Source organism: Scyliorhinus torazame, chromosome 7 (genome assembly GCF_047496885.1).
Source record: "Scyliorhinus torazame isolate Kashiwa2021f chromosome 7, sScyTor2.1, whole genome shotgun sequence".
NCBI classification, from domain to species: domain Eukaryota; kingdom Metazoa; phylum Chordata; class Chondrichthyes; order Carcharhiniformes; family Scyliorhinidae; genus Scyliorhinus; species Scyliorhinus torazame.
The window spans coordinates 9,363,553-9,384,756 of NC_092713.1; the positions used below are offsets into that span (position 1 = coordinate 9,363,553).

Sequence of the window (21,204 nt, forward strand, 5' to 3'; positions counted from 1 at the left end):
CTGGCTATAGCTTGTAATAAACGTTCAAAGTGGACTTCAGCACTGCAGAAACTGAAGCGGGAGAATCTGGCTAAGAAGGTCGTGCAGTGCTGGTCCGAGGAAACAGAAGAGCTCCTACCTGACTGCTTGGGGTCAGTGGACTGGTCCATAATCAAGAACTCAGTGACCAACCTAAATGAGTATGCCACCACCCTCATAGACTTTATCAGTAAGTGTGTAGAAGACTGCATGCCAAAGAAGGTAGTATGTAAGTTCCCCAACCGGAAACCATGGCTTAATCGGAAGATTGACTCTACTGAAGGCCAAGTCTGAGGCGTTCAAGACAGGTGACTCTGACCTACACAAGAAATCCAGGTACAACCTCCGCAAAGTCATCAGGGATGCCAAGAGACAATATCAGACTAAGCTAGAGTCACAGACTAACATAACGGGCCCTTGTTGGTTGTTGCAAGGATTAAACAACATAACGAGCTACAAAGCGAAGCCAAGTAGAATCTTTGGCAGCAGCGCACCCCTCCGCGATGAATTCAATGCATTCCATGCTCGGTTTGAGCAGGATGTCATCAAACCCAGCAGCCTTGGACGCACCCATACCCACCGTCACAGCTTCCAAAGTCAGATTGGCCTTCTTGAAAGTGAGCCCTCGGAAAGCGACTGGTCCTTGCGAGGTCCCTGGTCGTGCAGTCCAATCCTGCGCGGACCAGCTGGCAGGTGTGTTGGGGGATATCTTCAACCTCTCCCTACTCCATTCCGAGGTCGCTACTTGTTTCAAGAAGACCACCATCATACTGGTGCCAAAGAAGAACCAGGCAACGTGCCTCAACGACTATCGTCCGGCAGCCATGATTTGATTTATTTCTTGTCACGTACCGAAGTACAGTGAAAAGTATTTTTCTGTGGCCGAGGGAACGTACACAGTACGTACATAGTAGACAAAAAGAATAATCAACAGTGAACATTGACAAATTGTGCATCGACAAACAGTGATTGGTTACAGTGCGGAACAAGGGGCCAAGCAATGCAAGTGCAGCATAGGGCGTCGTGAATAGTGTTCTTACAGGGAACAGATCAGTCCAAGGGAGAATCGTTGAGGAGTATTGTAGCTGTGGGGAAGAAGCTGTTCCTATGGCTGGATGTGTGGGTCTTCAGACTTCTGTACCTTCTGCTTGATGGAAGGGTCTGGAAGAAAGCAATGCCTGGGTGGGAGGGGTCTCTGATAATGCTGTCTGCCTTCCTGAGACAGCGAGAGATGAAGACAAAATCAATGTGAGGGTGGCCAAGTTTGTGTGATGCGTGGGCTGAGTTCATCACAGTCTGCAGTTTCTTGCGATCTTGGACCGAGCAGTTGCCATACCAAGCTGTGATACAGCCGGATCGGATGCTCTCTCTGTCACACATTTGGAGAAGTTTGTGAGAGTTGATGCAGACATGCCACATTTCTTTAGCTTCCGTAGGAAGTAGAGACGTTGTTGGGCTTTCTTGACGGTTGCATCTATGTGAGTGGACCAGTTCAGATTGTTGGTGATAGTGACCCCCAGGAACCTAAAGCTATTGACCATCTCCACTTCAGAGCCATTGATGCAGACGGGAGTGTGTGTCGTGCTACGCTTCCTGAAGTCAACGATCAGTTCCTTGGTCTTTCCGACATTTAGAGAGAGGTTGTTTTCGGTACACAATGCAACCAAGTGATTTATCTCCCTTCTGTAGCATCTATCTGACATTTATCATTATGAAGTGCTTCGAGAAGTTGGTCATGAGACACATCAACGCCATACTCCCAGAATGCCTAGATCCATTGCAATTCACATACGCCCACAACCGGTTCATAGCAGGCACCATCTCCCTGGCCCTACACTCATCCCTGGATCATCTCGACAACAAGGACTCCGACATCAGACTCCTATTCATTGACTATAGCTCTGTCTTCAACACCAGCTAAACTCAACTCAAAACTCCAACACCTAGGACTTGGCTCCTCCCTCTGCAACTGGATCCTCAAGTTTCTGACCCATAGACCACAATCCGTAAGGACAAACAATAACACCTTCTCTAGGATAGTCCTCAATACCAGGGCCCTGCAAGGCTGCAAACCTAGCCCCTATTATGCTCTCTATATACACACGACTGTGAGGCTAAATTTGACTCCAACTCCATCTACATGTTTGCTGATGACACAACTGTAGTGGGTCAGATCTCAAACAACGATCAGTCAGAGTACAGGAGGGAGATAGAGAACCTAGTGGAGCGGTGTAACAACAATCACTCCCTCAACGTCAGCAAGACTAAGAACTGAACATTTACTTCAGGAAGCAAAGTATCGTACACACCCCTATCTGCATCAATGGTGCTGAGGTGGAGATGGTTGACAGCTTCAAATTCCTAGGTGTGCACATCACTAACAATTGTCCTGGTCCAGCCATTTCGATGCTACGACCAAGAAAGAGCACAACAGCGTCTATACTTCCTCAGGAAACTTAAGGAAATTTGACATGTCCGCCAATTCGGCATGTTACCAACTTTTACAGATGCACCATAGAAAGCATCCTATCTGGTTCCATCATACAAAGAACAAGAACAAAGAAATGTACAGCACAGGAACAGGCCCTTCAGCCCTCCAAGCCCGTGCCGACCATGCTGCCCGACTAAACTACAATCTTCTACACTTCCTGGGTCCGTATCCTTCTATTCCCATCCTATTCATGTATTTGTCAAGATGCCCCTTAAATGTCCCTATCGTCCCTGCTTCCACCACCTCCTCCGGTAGTGAGTTCCAGGCACCCACTACCCTCTGCGTAAAAAACTTGCCTCGTACATCTACTCTAAACCTTGCCCCTCTCACCTTAAACCTATGCCCCCTAGTAATTGACCCCTCTACCCTGGGGAAAAGCCTCTGACTATCCACTCTGTCTATGCCCCTCATAATTTTGTATACCTCTATCAGGTCTCCCCTCAACCTCCTTCGTTCCAGTGAGAACAAACCGAGTTTATTCAACCGCTCCTCATAGCTAATGCCCTCCATACCAGGCAACATTCTGGTAAATCTCTTCTGCACCCTCTCTAAAGCCTCCACATCCTTCTGGTAGTGTGGCGACCAGAATTGAACACTATACTCCAAGTGTGGCCTAACTAAGGTTCTATACAGCTGCAACATGACTTGCCAATTCTTATACTCAATGCCCCGGCCAATGAAGGCAAGCATGCCGTATGCCTTCTTGACTACCTTCTCCACCTGTGTTGCCCCTTTCAAGGACCTGTGGACCTGTACTCCTAGATCTCTTTGACTTTCAATACTCTTGAGGGTTCTACCATTCACTGTATATTCCCTACCTGCATTAGACCTTCCAAATGCATTACCTCACATTTGTCCGGATTAAACTCCATCTGCCATCTCTCCGCCCAAGTCTCCAGACAATCTAAATCCTGCTGTATCCTCCGACAGTCCTCATCGCTATCCGCAATTCCACCAACCTTTGTGTCGTCTGCAAACTTACTAATCAGACCAGTTACATTTTCCTCCAAATCATTTATATATACTACAAAGAGCAAAGGTCCCAGCACTGATCCCTGTATAGCCGAGTATGGCAGCTGCTCGGCCCAAGATCTGTAAAATTACAGAGAGTCGTTAACACAGCTCAGTTCATCAAGCGATTGTCTACATCCTCCGTTGCCTTGGGGAAGCGGGCAGCATCATCAAAGACCCCTCCCACCTGGCTTATTCATTCTTCCAACTTCTTCCATCGGGCAGGAGATACAAAAGCCTGAGAATCATAGAATCATAGAATTTACAGTGCAGAAGGAGGCCATTTGGCCCATCGAGTCTGCACCAGCCATTGGAAAGAGCACCCTACCTAATCCCATACCGCCACCCTATCCCCGTAACCCCACCTAATCTTTTTGGACACTAACGGCAATTTAATATGGCCAATCCACCCAACCTGCACATGTTTGGACTGTGAGAAAATCGGAGCACCCGGAGGAAACCCATGCAGGTGAGAACGTGCAGACTCCGCACAGACAGTGACCCAAGCGTGAATCAAACCTGGGAACCTGGAGCTGTGAAGCAACAGTGCTAACCACTATGCCGCACTAACAGATTCAAAAACAGCTTCTTCCCCGCTGTTACCAGACTACTGAATGACTTATGGACTGAACTTATTCTCCTTACCTGAGAAAGGACATACTGGCGTTGGATGGTGTGCAGAGGAGATTCAATAGGTTAATCCCAGAGTTGGGGTTGGATTACGAGGAGAGGTTGAGTAGACTGGGACTGTATTCGTTGGAATTTAGAAGGATGCGGGGGGATCTTATAGAAACATATAACATTATAAAGGGAATAGATAGGCTAGATGCGCGCAGGTTGTTTCCACTGGCGGGTGAATGCAGAACGAGGGTGCATACCCTCAAAATAAGGGGAAGTAGATTTAGGACTGAGTTTAGGAGGAATTTCTTCACCCAAAGGATTGTGAATCTATGGAATTTCCTGCCCACTGAAGCAGTTGAGGCTCCTTCATTAAATGTTTTCAAGATAAAGATAGATCGTTTTTTTGAAGAATAAAGGGTTATGGTGTTCAGGTGGGAAAGTGGAGCTGAGTCCACAAAAAGATCAGCCATGATCTCATTGAATGGCGGAGCAGACTTAAAGGGCCAGGTGGCCTACTCCTGCTCCTAGTTCTTATGTTCTTATGAACTGATCTCTTCACACATCTTCTCTACTGCACTCCTGTATGTTTCACCAGATGCTTGTGTCTATGTATTTACATTTTGTATTAATGTATGCCCTATGTTTTGCATGTATGGAAAGATCTGTCTGGACTGTACGCAGAACAATACTTTTCACTGTACCTCGGTACACGTGACACTAAACATCCAAATCCAGGTGTTGTCTGGTCAGTTGGAATGTGAAGTATGCTACTGTTATGGGTGAGGCGTTTTCAGAACCCCAAAATATATCATGGAGTTCAACCAACCTCTCCCTTTAATGTATTTGTTGCTTTTCCTAGCACACGGCTTGTTCCCTAGGAGTGGGATTACAATTATGGACACGTGGGTTTTTAAACACAAAACACTGTTTATTCCATGAACTCAACTTAACATCTTAAATAAACATTGGCTCTCTTAACACCCCTTACTTCAAAGATAACGCCGAAAATATTGCAACAGTAAATAATTCCTCAAAATGTTCCTTCAAATTTCCAAGAGACTTAACATCTTTAAACAGAAACACATCAGGTTAAAGGCTTTACTATTATGAGTTTAAATCACCCAAATGATCCAGAGATAGTCTTTCATGGCAGACATCACAGCAAATCCAGCTCACTGCAAAACAGACACTCCCCAAGCTCTTTTCCTCCAAACTGCAGCTCTCTGGAAACACACAGACACACACAAGCTGCTTTTTCAAACTGAAACTTCAAAAATGGCTGATCTAAAGCCCAGCTCCACCCACTCTGTGACATCACTGTTTTCTTAAAGGTACGTTGCTTAAACATCTATGTCTTAATGGTACTCTCACATGATACTATATTTGGATAACTACCGGTGAAATTTCCACCGTACGCCGCATCCGTATGAGTTTCCTCTGGGCGCTCCGATTTCCTCCAACAGTCCAAAGGTGTCCAATTTAGTTCGATTGGCCATGATACAATTTCCCCTTAGTCTCCAAAGATGTGCAGGTTACAGAGCTGTGGCAATAGGGTGGGGGAGTGGGCCTAGGTAGGGCGCTGTTTTCGAGTGTTGATGAAGACTTGATGGGCCGAATGGCCTCCTGAACTGTAGGGATTCTATGAAATCTTCATGAGTTCCAAGTCTCAGTCTTCAAATGCCTCCATAGCGCCCGTTTTTCCCACCACTTCAGATCCCGGCTCCAAGGGTGTATACTTCAACCAACTTCCTCCCTCCTGAACCTTTTGATTGTATGGCACAAACGATTCCCTTATTCACAAGCAAATAGAATTTCTGCTTGACTATAGTTCGATTTTTCCTCCAGTAGAGGCCTGTGCAGAGTTGGGAGGCTTATGAATCCCCGCTACCCGCGCCCGTCTAGCATTGTCATGTGTGCAGTTCCTGAAACCCAGACTCTACCCATTTCAATGGGAAGCAAGTTTACCAAACTGTCATTCTTCTTTACTCACTGTTGTAGTCAGAATTCTTTTCAAAAACCTTCAGCATCGGTGGTTGTAATTCGTCCGATGTGTATGTACGTCAGAGAGGGGCTGGTTTAGCACAGTGGGCTAAACAGCTGGCTTGTGATGCGGAACATTGCCAGCAGCGTGGGTTCAATTCCCGGACCGGCCTCCCTGAACAGGCGCCGGAATGTGGCGACTAGGGGCTTTTCACAGTAACTTAATTGAAGCCTGCTTGTGACAATAAGTGATTATTTTTATATTATTAGAGTCCGATCCCGAGAATCTTCCTTTGCTCCCGATGCCGTCTCCATCATCTTTGCATAAAATTTTAGGTTGAATTTATATGTATTATATATTTGTGTTAAGAAAGGTGAAAATGCTTTCTGCTTCATTTAAGTTTTGTTTATAAACCTTGGTGTCGAAGTAGACGTGTGACTAAAATGTTTCCTGGTCTTCTGGGTTTGTGTGCGTATGTACGTTTTCTACGAGATCCTACAACCCCTGAAGTTAAAGAGATGGGTTGAAAGTTCAGTGATTCTGGAAAGCAAAGTACAAAAGTGATCCAAGGACGAATACGCAGAAATGGCAGTTGAGAGAGGGGACTGTAAGCTCTCAGAAGAAAAGCTACAGGTCCGGTGGGACAGTAGTTAACCAAATAAGCAGTTATGTGACTCCGTAAAGTGATCAGTTTAGTGCAGGTGCTGCTGAAATCAGTGAACTCAGTTGTTTGGTCTGCAGTTGAAGTTTAGAGTGCGTTTTTGGGTGTCTTGGGGCGAGATACAAGTTGGGTGAGAAGCATCAAGAGAATGCTCATGAATTAACTGGAAGAAAACCATTTGCAACTATGCCAGTCCCTTTGTGTCAAGCCAGTGGTAACTCTTCACTGGCTTATGGTGTCTGTAAAGATATTGTTGGACTAAAGGAATAGTGGGAATTTGAATGATGAACTTGTGATGGTATTGAGATATTTAAAATCTTTTGGTGTGGTGTAATGTAGTTCATTTGTTTAATAGATATTTTATTCTGTTGTGTTAAAAATTCATCAGTTTCCTGTGAATTTGTTCAGTAACCTTCCTCCACGTTTTCTACAGGATTTATCAAGCCAGGTTTCAATCTGGGACCTGGCTTGTCCAGTTTTTTTTTATTTTAAAAAAATATATTTTATTCAAGATTATTTGGCCAAACATAACAGTACGTAGTGTTTCTTTTAAACAACAATAAAGCAATATAAATAACAGTGGCCAGTTTTAAACAAATAAATAAATAATATATGAACAGAAACAAAAACCAAACTAAATGGCAACTGCCTTGTCCAAAATAAATACTCTCCAAAGATACAATCCAACAGTCCAATATACATTACCTAAAACAAGTGCCTATACTACTTGTCCAGTTTTAACAGTTGTTAGGATCATAACAGTTGCCCGATTTAATCCTGTTCTCTAGATTTCCCCCCCAATATCTTTCAAATGAGGCCTCTTCAAGTACATGTCTGCCATTATTAAAAAATTTTTTTTAGAGTACCCAATTCATTTTTTCTAATTAAGGGGCAATTTAATGTGACCAGTCCACCTACCCTTCACATCTTTGGGTTGTGGGGACAAAACCCTCACAAACATGGGGAGAATGTGCAAACTCACAAGGACAGTAAACCAGAGCTGGGATTGAACCTGAGACCTAGGTGCCGTGAGGCAGCAGTGCTAATCACTGCGCCACCGTGCTGCCCCATGTCCGCCATTCGAGTGAATCTCCTCTGTGCCTCGACTTTGGCATCCTCCGACAAAGGTAGTTTCCCGAATTGGTCACAATACCCCACATGAAGTCTAACCATTGATTTGTAGAATCTTATCTTGACTTCTTCAAAGATTTAGAGAAGCTGAGGTTTAAAGAAAGAATTCCAGATGTTAGGACCCAGATGGTTGAAGGCATGCCCACCAAATGTGGAGTAGAGGACGCATAAATTGTCAGAATTAGATTAATACAATATTGAAGTAAATAACCTGAAGAGGCACCCTGACATTGCTGATGCTACCTGGGCACCTTGGCATAGCCAACCTGGCACCGCTGCACTGGCACTGCTGGTGTGCCCAGTGGCACTGCAAGGCTGGCACAGGCACTGCCAAAGTGGCATTCTGCCCACCCAGGGGATGCCATGCCCTTGTGAGGTGGGGTGCGGGGTCAAGGACCTACCAACAGGTGAGTTGGGAGGGGCTGTTGGTCGTGTTGTGAGGTTCAAAAGATCAGGTGCCATTTAAAAATGGCACACCAATCTCTTCCTGCACTGACGAGCGGAGCTCCTCAATGCAGGAAATGTGATTAAGAACAACAAAGAACAAAGAAAAGTACAGCACAGGAACAGGCCCTTCGGCCCTCCAAGCCCGTGCCGACCATGCTGCCCGACTAAACTAAAATATTCTACACTTCCTGGGTCCGTATCCCTCTATTCCCATCCTATTCATGTATTTGTCAAGATGCCCCTTAAAAGACACTATCGTCCCTGCTTCCACCACCTCCTCCGGTAGCGAGTTCCAGGCACCCACTACCCTCTGCGTAAAAAACCTGCCTCGTACATCTCTAAACCTTGCCCCTCACACCTTGAACCTATGTCCCCTAGTAATTGACCCCTCTACCCTGGGGAAAAGCCTCTGACTATCCACTCTGTCTATGTCCCTCATAATTTTGTAGACGTCTATCAGGTCACCCCTCAACCTCCTTCGTTCCAGTGAGAACAAACCGAGTTTATTCAACCGCTCCTCATAGCTAATGCCCTCCATACCAGGCAACATTCTGGTAAATCTCTTCTGCACCCTCTCTAAAGCCTCCACATCCTTCTGGTAGTGTGGCGACCAGAATTGAACACTATACTCCAAGTGTGGCCTAACTAAGGTTCTATACAGCTGCAACATGACTTGCCAATTCTTATACTCAATGCCCCGGCCAATTAAGGCAAGCGTGCCGTATGCCTTCTTGACTACCTTCTCCACCTGTGTTGCCCCTTTCAGTGACCTGTGGACCTGTACACCTAGATCTCTCTGACTTTCAATACTCTTGAGGGTTCTACCATTCACTGTATATTCCCTCCCTGTAGTAGACCTTCCAAAATGCATTACCTCACATTTGTCCGGATTAAACTCCATCTGCCATCTCTCCGCCCAAGTCTCCAAACAACCTAAATCCTGCTGTATCCTCTGACAGTCCTCATCGCTATCCACAATTCCACCAACCTTTGTGTCGTCTGCAAACTTACTAATCAGACCAGTTACATTTCCTCCAAATCATTTATATATACTCCAAACAGCAAAGGTCCCAGCACTGATCCCTGCGGAACACCACTAGTCACAGCCCTCCAATTAGAAAGGCATCCTTCCATTGCTACTATCCGCCTTCTATGACCTAGCCAGTTCTGTATCCACCTTGCCAGCTCGCCCCTGCTCCCGTGTGACTTCACCTTTTGTACTAGTCCACCATGAGGGACCTTGTCAAAGGCCTTACTGAAGTCCGTATAGACAACATCCACTGCCCTACCTGCATCAATCATCTTTGTGACCTCTTCGAAAAACTCTATCAAGTTAGTGAGACACGACCTCTCCTTCACAAAACCATGCTGCCTCACACTAATATGTCCATTTGCTTCCAAATGGGAGTAGATCCTGTCTTGAAGAATTCTCTCCAGTAATTTCCCTACCACTGAAGTAAGGCTCACCGGCCTGTAGTTCCCTGGATTTTCCTTGCTACCCTTCTTAAACAAAGGAACAACATTGGCTATTCTCCAGTCCTCCTGGACATCACCTGAAGACAGTGAGGATCCAAAGATTTCTGCCAAGGCCTCAGCAATTTCCTCTCCAGCCTCCTTCAGTATTCTGGGGTAGATCCCATCAGGCCCTGGGGACTTATCTACCTTGATATTTTTCAAGACGTCCAACACCTCGTCTTTTTGGATCTCAATGTGACCCAGGCTATCTACACATCCTTCTCCAGACTCAACATCCACCAATTCCTTCTCTTTGGTGAATACTGATGCAAAGTATTCATTTAGTACCTCGTCCATTTCCTCTGGCTCCACAGATAGATTCCCTTGCCTATCCTTTGTGACACCTTCTAGCCCTCCTGACTCCTTGCTTAGGTTCCTTCCTACTTTCCTTATATTCCATACAGGCTTTGTCTGTTCCCAGTCTTTTAGCCCTGACAAATGCCTCCTTTTTCTTCTTGACGAGGCCTACAATATCTCTCGTTATCCAAGGTTCCGGAAAATTGCCGTATTTATCCTTCTTCCTCACAGGAACATGAATTCCTTTCAACTGACACTTGAAAGCCTCCCACATGTCAGATGTTGATTTACCCTCAAACATCCGCCCCCATTCTAGGTTCTTCAGTTCCCGCCTAATATTGTTAGAATTAGCCTTCCGCCAATTTAGCACATTCACCCTAGGACCACTCTTATCCTTGTCCACCAGCACTTTAAAACTTACTGAATTGTGGTAACTGTTCCCGAAATGCTCCCCTACTGAAACTTCTACCACCTGGCCGGGCTCATTCCCCAATACCAGGTCCAGTACAGCCCCTTCCCTAGTTGGACTGTCTACATATTGTTTTAAGAAGCCCTCCTGGATGCTCCTTACAAACTCTGCCCCGTCTAAGCCCCTGGCACTAAGTGAGTCCCAGTCAATATTGGGGAAGTTGAAGTCTCCCATCACAACAACCCTGTTGTTTTTACTCTTTTCCAAAATCTGTCTACCTACTGCTCCTCTATCTCACACTGTCTGTTGGGAGGCCTGTAGTAAACCCCCAACATTGTGACTGCACCCTTCTTATTTCTGATCTCTACCCATATAGCCTCACTGCCCTCTGAGGTGTCCTCCCGTAGTACAGCTGTGATATTCTCCCTAACCAGTAGCACAACTCCGCCACCCCTTTTACACCCCCCTCTATCCCGCCTGAAACATCTAAATCCTGGAACGTTTAGCTGCCAATCCTGCCCTTCCCTCAACCAGGTCTCTGTAATGGCAACAACATCATAGTTCCAAGTACTAATCCAAGCTCTAAGTTCATCTGCCTTACCCATAATACTTCTTGCATTAAAACATGCACTTCAGGCCACCAGACCCGCTGTGTTCAGCAACTTCTCCCTGTCTGCTCTGCCTCAGAGCCATACTGGCCCTATTTCCTAGTTCTCCCTCAATGCTCTCACCTTCTGACCTATTGCTCCCGTGGGAGAAGGTCACACTTAAGGTAGCTTCCGCTATGGTTTTTATTTTTTGGACTTTTACAACCTGGTTCACGGGGATTTTGGTTACGTAAAACGGCCCATCGTAAGGGATAAGGAATTTGTTGGCAAAAAATATGTCAAAATCTATGAAGAAGGTTGGTGGCAAGAAGATTCACAGAATTTACATAGAATTTACAGTGCAGAATTCGGCCCATCGAGTCTGCACCGGCTCTTGGAAAGAGCAACTAACTTAAGCCCACACCTCCACCCTATCCCCGTAACCCAGTAACCCCATCTAACCTAAGGGCAATTTAGCATGGCCAATCCACCTAACCTGCACATCTTTGGACTGTGGGAGGAAACCGGAGCACCCGGAGGAAACCCACGCAGACACGGAGAGAATGTGCAGACTGCACACAAACAGTGACCCAAGCAGTAACCGAACCTGAGACCCTGGTGCTGTGAAGCCATAGTGCTAACTACTGTGCTACCTTGCTGCCCCAAGATTGTAGGGGGTAATCCTTCGATGCAGCCAGAAAGCCCACGAAGCTCAGCAGGAGGGAAGGTGGCGTTCCGGCCTTGGGTCTGGCTGCTCATATCACCGTGGAAACGCTAACCCGGGTGATAAATGAACAAAGAAAAATACAGCACAGGAACAGGCCCTTCGGCCCTCCAAGCCTGTACCGTTCATGATACCAACCTTTGCCAAAACCCTCAGCACTGCCTTGCGCCGTATCCCTCTATACCCATCCTATCCATGTGTTTGTCAAGATGCCTTTTGAACGCCGTGCAGGAGTTTGAAAAACTGTTTGTGAAACATTTTGAGGTGCAGGGCAGGGTGATGATGGAAACCCATCAATTGTCTTCAATTGAGGAGGCACTTGGCCAGATTCGGGAGAAGTTGGAAAAGACCTTGGAGACTGAAGGAGCAGGGGGAGGTGCTGAAGGTGTGGAGGCGGCCTTGTCGCGGCGTGGGGATTGTATAACCGTGTTGGAAGCTGAGATGTTGCTGGTGGAAGAGAGGAATCAGTCTGAGGGCAAAGGTGGATGACTTGGAGAACAGGTCGTGGAGATGGAACCCCAGAATCATGGGGTTGCTGGAGGGGCCGAAGCCTACTGAATACTCTTCTCAGATGTTTTCCAAGCTTTGGCGAGGTTGGGGGTTGTCCTTTCCAGAGTTGAATCCGGCCCACTGAGTACTCCGGTGGCAGTGTCAGGCGAATGAGCCACCACGGACGGTGATTATTGGATTCCACAGCTTCCAGGAAAAGGAGCGGGTTCAGCAGTTGGGCAAAGTGAATCGGGACGCGAGGTGCAAGGGAAGCATCATCAGGATACACCAAGATGTCGGAGTGGAGTTGGCGAAGTGGCGTGCGGCTTTTAACAAGGTGGAATAGCGCTATTTAGGAGTGGAGTCAGGTTTGGAGTGGTGTACCCGGTGAGGCGGAGAGTGACTTTTCGGTTGAAAGATCATTTTTTCCAATATGTTGGCAGAGACTTGGACTTGACTGAATGGATTTGATTGGGACTTTAATGGTGATGGGCGGGAGGGATTGTAGTTTGTATCTGTTATATGTTTGTGATTGAAGGGGTTACGGTTGTCAGGGAGTAGTGAAGGCAATGAAATGGGGACTATGTGGCTCCCTGGGGGAGTTTCTAAGTATTGTAAGGGTGTTGGGATTTGGTTACTCATGCGTAGCAGATGGGCTGGGAGGCGTCATTCTTCTTTGTTCTTTGAGCATGCATGCCAGGTGGGGAGGGGGGGTTACCTTTGCTAGCTGTAAAGTTTCTGGTGAACGGGAGTCAGGCAGCGGAAGGGCTGCGGCTTGATGGACCTGCTTGAGCAAGGTTGAGTGAGCCTAGCTTATTTGTTTGGAGGTTGGGGGGAGTGGAGGGGGGGGGAGAAGAGGAGGGAGTCGTTTTTCTGGAAAGCTTTTTCCTGGGTAATGGGAGGGGAGGCTGGGCAACCTTTAGGTGTCTTGCCCTAGGATTGGGGTTGGTGGCTGTCTTGGATGGTCCTGGGCCCTGGCCAGCCGGAGATGGCGAACTTTGTCTTTTACCTTTACGAATTGGTCACAGTCAGTGGGCCGGCGGGGGGGGGGGGGGGGAGGATGCGGTTTATGGTTGGGGCTTTTCTATCTCTTGAAGGATAGGGGTTTGTAAATGTTATTTTATTTTGTTTGTATCGATTTCTTTATTTTGTGTTTTCTATAATGAAAACTTCAATAAAAATTATTTATTAAAAACTTTGCAAGACTTGGTCCCACCCATTGTGGACGGGATCCAGATCGGAGATCTCGTTAGATCTCGCAAGATCATTGGGAATTCTGGAAGAGTACCCTAATTGCCCTTGAGAAGATGGCGTTGAGCTACCTCCTTGAACCTCTGCAGTCCATATGGTGTAGGTCCATCCACAGTGCTGTTAGGGTGGGAGTTCCAGGATTTTCATCCAGTGATGGTGAAGGAACAGCGATATATTTCCAAGTCAGGTGGTGAGTGACTTGGACGGGAACCTCCAAGTGGTGAGGTTCTGAGGTATCTGCTGCCCTCGTCCTTCTATTTGGTAGTGGTTGTGGGTTTGGAAGGTGCTGCCTAAGGGGTTGGTGAGTTACTGCAATGCATCTTGTAGATGGTACACACGGCTGACACTGTGTGTCAGTGGTGGAGGGATTTAATGTTTGTGGAAGAGGTGCCAATCAAGCGAGCTGCTTTGTTCTGGATGGCGTTGAGCTTTAGTGTTTTTGGAGCTGCACTCATCCAGGCAAATGGGGAGCATTCAAAGAACAAAGAACAAAGAAATGTACAGCACAGGAACAGGCCCTTCGGCCCTCCAAGCCCGTGCCGACCATACTGCCCGACTAAACTACAATCTTCTACACTTCCTGGGTCCGTATCCTTCTATTCCCATCCTATTCATATATTTGTCAAGATGCCCCTTAAATGTCCCTATCGTCCCTGCCTCCACTACCTCCTCCGGTAGTGAGTTCCAGGCACCCACTACCCTCTGCGTAAAAAACTTGCCTCGTAGTAAAAAACTTGCCTCGTAATTCATCATTGTACATTCCATCACACTCCTGACTTGTAGGTGGTGGACGTGCTTTGGGAAGTCAGGAGGTGAGTTATTTGCCGCAGGATTGGATGTGAATGTAGAAGGTATAATTAGTAAGTTTGCAGATGACACAAAAATTGGTGTTGTTGATAGTGAGGAGGGTAGTCTGATATTGATCAGCTGGTAAATTGGGCAGAGCAATGGCAGAAGGAATTTAATCCTCTAAGTATGAGGTGATGCATTTTGGGAGGTGTAATAATAGTAAGATATACACAATGTACAATGAAGGTCCCTCGGGAATATTGAGGAACTAAGGGACCTTGGTGCACAAATCCACGGATCCCTGAAGGTGGCAGCACAGGTAGATAGGCTGGTGAAGGAGGCAAATGGAATGCTTGCCTTCATTAGCCGCAGCTTAGAATATAGGTGTGGTAGTATGTATTAGGGGTCATGTGGGACTGTGAAGCCGTGATGCTATTGGCTGACAGATCCCGGGTCCTGGTTGGCTGTTGACTCCTGATTCCGCCCTGAAGGCGGAGTATAAGAACCCGAGCTTCTCCCCGCCGCTCCATTCTGTTGCTGAACTGCTGGGGACAAGTCTCGCTCAATAAAGCCTCATCGACTTCATCTCTACTCGTCTCTCTCGTAAGTCATTGTGCGCTACAATAGGAGCAGGGAATTTTGGTACAACTTTATAAAACGTTGGTTAGGCTACAGATGGAATATTGTGAGCCGTTCTGGTCGCCACACCATTGGAAGGACGTGATCGCACTGGAGAGGGAGCAGAGGAGATTCACCAGGATGTTGTCTGGGATGGAAAGTTTCAGCTGTGAGGGGAGACTGGAAAGGCTGGGTTTGTTTTCCCTGGACAGAGGAGGCTGAGGGGGGATCTGATTGAGGTTTACATAATTATGAGAGGTATAGATAGGATAGATCGTAAAAATATTTTCCCCATGGCAGAAATGTCCAAGACCAGAGGGCAGAGGTTTAAAGTGAGGAGTAAGTGGTTTAGACGGGTCCTGAGGAAACATTGTTTCACCCAGAGAGTGGTGGAAATATGCAGCTCGCTGCCTGAGAGGAGTGGGAATATGGAACATGCTGCCTGAGGGGGCGGTGGAGGCAGGAATTCTCACAACATTTAAGAAACATCTGGACGGACACTTAAATCGCCAAAGCAGACTAAGCTATGGACCAAGTGCTGGTAAATGGGATTAGTATAGATTGGTATTTGATGGTCAGCATACATAGGGTGGGTTGAAGGGCCTGTTTCTGTGCTGTATGACTAATAAAGTTTTTTAATGAAATCTTGTGCCATAGATCTATTTGTTAAAATGATTTATTTTTGAATGTTAATGGTTCCTAACCTGATCGTAAGTATTTGCCCCAAAACTTGGTTTTATGGAGTCTTAAAGTTGTAAAAGCCAAGTGCCCCAGATAGTTTATTAATGTAAGACAGTCCTTCAAACCAAACCCATCCCAGTATCTTCTCGTGTGACTCGTGGCAAATTAATCAGATTCTGCTCCTGCGGTATGTTTATGGGTGTTGTGTTTCACTTATGCTTAAATCACTCAGTAAGTGCTTTCATACAAATGCAAGTTTTTTTTAAACTGATTTAGTCATAATCATCTTCTTTGATTGTTGTTTTGGCAGAATCCTATTTTGGTGATAAAAGCTCGAATGCGGGGAATCGAAGCCTGTTCACCGCTGCCTCGGTGCAGAGCAGTTCTTCACTGAAGGGTTATGATGATGCCAGAATCAGGAAGACTCCTGTGTCCACTACCAGCAGCAGTCGAAATGCAAGGCCCACTTGCAAACTTCGTACTCCACAAACCAGCCATTCAGGTTCACTGATAATCTTATTTTTAAAAAAATCTTTCATCGAAGAATGTTCTTTCTTAGTTCCAGTAGTTAACTGTCATCATTGTCATCAAAGCACCGGTGAACGAAACAGACTTTGATAATTGCCCTTCCCCATTCTATTTATCTCACCTATGGGGGCGATTCTCCGATATGGAGGCCAAGTGTTTGCGTCGTTGTGAACGCCGTCGCGAACAGGGCCCGGGCACAACCTATTCTGGCACAGGGGGCCAGCACGGCGCTGGAGCGGTTCACGCCGCTCCAGCGTCCTTATGTGGCACCAAATGGGCGCTGCGCCAACCCGCGCATGCGCGGGGAATGTCTTACGCACGCCGGCCCCTCACCAACATGGCGGAGGGAGGGGGGGAGGGAGGGGGGGAGGGGGGGGACCCCATCAGAGGCCACCCCAGAGAAGGAGCCCCCCTCCCTCCCTCCCCCACAGCCCTTCCCCTCCCCCCCCCCCCCCCAGTGTTCCCGCAGAGTTCCCGCCGGCAGCGACCAGGGGTGGCCGGCGCCGGCGGGAACCTGTCGTGTCGTAGCGGCCGCTCGGCCCATCCGGGCTGGAGAATCGCCGCTCGCCATTTCTCCGAGCAGCCCGGTGCGAATCGCGCGCCGCTGGTTTCCGGGGGGGGGGGGGGGTGGGAGAATCGCGTGCGGGGGTCAGGGCGGCGTGGCGCGATTTGCGCGGCGCCCCGGCGATTCTCCCACCCGGCGTTGGGGGGGCAGAGAATAGCGCCCTATATCTTTCTCTAACCTTTTATATCCCAGCTATGAGTATGCCCCTGTCCTTCTAGATGGCAGTGGTCGTGTGTTTGGAAGGTGCTACCTAAGGAACCTTGCTGAGTTTCAGCAGAGCAACTTGTAGATAGTACACATGGCTGCCGCTGTTTGTCGGTGGTGGAGGGAGTGAATGTTTGTGGAAGGGGGAGCAATCAATTGTGGTGCTTTGTCGGGAATGGTGTCGATCTTCTTGAGTGTTGTTGGAGCTGCACTTATCCAGGCAAGTGGGGAGTATTCCATTACACTCCTGACTTGTGCCTTGTAGTTGGTAGAAAGGCTTTGGGAGGTCAGGACGTGAATTACGCGCCACAGGATTCCTAGCCTTTGACCTGACCTGGTATCCACAGTATTAATGTAGCTAATCCAGTTGAGTTTCTGGTCAGTAGGAACCCCCAACATGTTGATAGTTCGGGATTCAGTGATGATAATGCCATTGAATGTCAAGGGGTGATAGTTAGATCCTCTCCTGTTGGAGATGGCCATTGTGTGGCACAAATGTTACTTGCCATGTCAGTCCAAGCCTGGATATTGTCCTGGTCTTTTTGCATTTGGACTTGTACTGCTTAAGTGTCTGATGAGCTGCAAATGGTGTTGAACATTGAGCAGTCACCTGCAAACATCCCCACCTCTGACCTTATGATGGAAGGAAAGACATTGATGAAGCAGTTGAAGAACGGTAGCCTTGTGGATAGCACAATTGCTTCACAGCTCCAGGGTCCCAGGTTCGATTCCGGCTTGGGTCACTGTCTGTGCGGAGTCCGCACATCCTCCCCGTGTGTGCGTGGGTTTCCTCTGGGTGCTCCGGTTTCCTCCCACAGTCCAAAGATGTGCGGGTTAGGTGGATTGGCCATGATAAATTGCCCTTAGTGTCCAAAATTGCCCTTAGTGTTGGGTGGGGTTACTGGGTTATGGGGATATGGCGGAGGTGTTGACCTTGGGTAGGGTGCTCTTTCCAAGAGCCGGTGCAGACTCGATGGGCCGAATGGCCTCCTTCTGCACTGTAAATTCTATGAAATTCTATGAACGTTGGGTTTTGGACTCTGAGGACCTCCTGTAGTGATGTTCTGGAGCTGTGAAGACTGTTCTCCAACCACCACAACCACTTTCCTTTGGGCCAGGTGTGTCTCTGACAAGCAGAGAGTTTCCCCCCTGATTCCCATTGAGTCCAGTTTAGCTAGGGCTCCTTGATATCTCACGCGATCAAATGCTGCCTTGATGTCAAGGGTAGTCACTCTCAGCTCACCTCTGGCATTCAGCTCTTTTTTTTTTCCACGTTTGAACCAAGGCTGTAATGAGGTCAAGAGCGGAGTGACCCCGGCGGAACCCAAACTGGGCATCCGTGAGCAGGTTATTGCTGAGTAAGTGTCACTTAATAGCACTGTTGATGACTCCTTCCGTACTTTGCTGACTATTGAGAGTAGATTGATGGGGTGGTAATTGGCTGGGTTGGATTTGTCCTTTTTTGTGCACAGGACATTCCTGGGCAATTTTCCACATTGCCGGGTAGATGCCACTGTTGTAGCTGTACTGGATCAACTTGGCTAGGGGTGTGGCAGGTCCTTGTGCACAAGCCTTAAGGACTATTGCCGGATTATTGGCAGGGCCCACAGCCTTTGCACTATCCAGTGCCTTTGACCGTTTCTTGATATCACGTAAAGTGAATTGTATTGACTGAAGACTGACATCTGTGATGCTCAAGACCTCAGGAGGAGGCTGGAAATGGATCATCCACTCGGCACCTCTGGCTGAAGATTGTTACAAATTCTTCAGCTTTATCTTTTGCACAGATGTGCTGGGCTCCTCCATTGAGGATGGGGATATTTGTGGAACTTCCTCCTCCAGTGAGTTGTTTAATTGTCCACCACCATTCTCGGCTGGATGTGGCAGGACTGCAGAGCTTAGATCTGATCTGTTGGTTGCAGGATCGCTTAGTTCTGTCTATCACTTGCTGCTTCTGCTATTTGGCTCCTGTGATGTAGCTTCATTAGGTTGACACCTCATCTTTCGGCATGCTCTCCTGGGGGAGGGTGGGGGGGTGTTGAATACAATTCTGCTGCTGCTCATGGATGCCCGGCCTAGAGTTGGTAGATCTGTTCGAATTCTATCCCATTTAGCATGGTGGTAGTGCCACACTATACGATGGAGGGTATCCTCAATGTGAAGATGAGGTTATTTGTCCACAAGGACTGAGCGGTGGTCACTCCCAGAAATGCTGTCATGAACAGATGCATCTGCCAGTTGGTGAGGATGAGGTCAAGTATGTTTTTCCCACTTGTTGGTTATTTCATCACCAGCGCAGTCCCAGTTTAGCAGCTCTGTCCTTTAGGATCCGGCCAGCTCGGTCTGTGGTGGTACACCGAGCCACTCTTGGTGATGAGCATCAAAGTCCCCCACCCGGACCATATTCTGTGCCTTTGCCACCTTCTGCTTCCTCCAAGTGAGGTTCGACATGGGGGGAGGGGCGGGGAGTACTGATTCATCAGCTGAGGGGAATAGTACGTGCTAATCAACAGGAGGTTTCCTTGCCCATTTTTCGTCTGGTGAGACATGGTGTCCCGAATCAACGTTGAGGATTCCCAGGGCAACTCCCTCTGACACTGTCCTGCCATCTCTGCCGGTGATCCAGGACATACCAGGAATGGTGGTGGTGGTGTCCGGGATATTATCTGTAAGGTATAATTCCATGAGTATGACTACAGCACTACAACAGGCTGTTGCTCGACGTGTCTGAGACACAGCCTGTTGTAGTACTGTTGTTTCCAGCACCTAGGTTCATTCCTTTGTGTTTTCTTTGTAGCGCCCACTTAAAAGTCAACCACATTACTGTGGGTCTGGAGTCACATGTAGGCCAGACCAGGTGAGGATGACAGATTTCCTTCCCTAAAGGACATTATTGAACTAGTGAATGGTCATTAGATTTTTAATTCCAGATATTGTATTGAGTTTAATTGGTGCCGTGGTGGGATTTGAACCCAGGTCCCCAGGGCGTTGGGTACCCGGGGTCTCTGGATTGTCAGTCCAATACCTCTGTGCCAGCGCCTCCCTCCAATCATTATCACATTCCTGTTTGTGGGAGCTTGTTGGCATTACAACAGTGATCACAGTGATCACACTTCAGAAGCAACTCAGCGGTTGTGCAAGGTGCAGTGTAAATGTGGGTCGTTACTTTCTTCAAAATGGCTCTGTTTGGATTCTCTATTTGTCTGTTTTTGCCCCACTTTGCTTGTTGGTGACCTCACATTCAGTGTTAGCACATCATCAGTAGCTGCCAATCAGCTTTCAGTGTTGAATGATACTTCTGTTATTCCTTTATTTACTTTTTTAATACCCAGGCGTGTGGAGGGTAATTAAAGCTGCAAACACCGGATGCCGAGGTCTGGGAGAGGGTGCAGTGGTATAAGGGATGAGGGACTTCAATTATGTGGAGAAGATTTTTTTGGAGCAGAGATGGTTAAGGAGAGACTTATTAGAGGTGTGCTAAATCTGGAAGGTGTTTGATGGAGTAAATAAGGACGAACTGGAGAGTAACTCACCAGAGGACACGGATATCTGGTGAATGGCAAAGAGAATCGGAAGGGAGATGAGGAGAATTTGTTTTATTGAAGCGAGTTATGAAATGGAATTCACTGCCTGAAAGGTGGTGGAAGCAGATTCATTCGCAACTTTCCAAAGGTAATTGGGTGGCACGGTAGCACAGTGGTTAGCATCGTTGCTTCACAGCGCCAGGGTCCCAGGTTCGATTCCCGGCTTGGGTCGCTGTCTGTGCGGAGCCTGCACGTTCTCCCCGTGTCTGCGTGGGTTTCCTCCGGGTGCTCCGGTTTCCTCCCAGAAGTCCCGAAAGACGTGCTGTTAGGTGAATTGGACATTCTGAATTCTCCCTCAGTGTACCCGAACAGGGGCCGGAATGTGGCGACTAGTGGATTTTCACAGTAACTTCATTGCAGTGTTAATGTAAGCCTACTTGTGGCCATAAAGATTATTATTATTAATAAATCCTTGAAGTAGGAACATTTGTAGAACTATGGGAAAAGAGCTGGAGCATGAGTCTATTTGAATAACTCTTTCAAAGAGCTGGGCACGGGCACAGTGGGTTGAATGACCTGCTTCGGTGCTGTTTCATTCCACATGATATTATTGACGTGGTACAATACAGAAGGCCGGTAAGCTCAGTTGGCTGGATGACTAG

General features: G+C 47.4%; 1 protein-coding gene across 1 annotated transcript in view; it reads left to right on the forward strand.

Annotated features, from left to right (window-relative positions):
- The first annotated feature begins 12,175 nt into the window (after positions 1-12,175).
- Positions 12,176-21,204, forward strand: part of msh4 (mutS homolog 4) — a 145,163-nt gene continuing 136,134 nt past the window's right edge. The window contains exons 1-2 of the mRNA XM_072512839.1: positions 12,176-12,374; positions 16,032-16,223. Coding sequence (XP_072368940.1) covers positions 12,176-12,374; positions 16,032-16,223 — 391 coding nt within the window. The remainder of the gene's footprint in view (positions 12,375-16,031; positions 16,224-21,204) is intronic.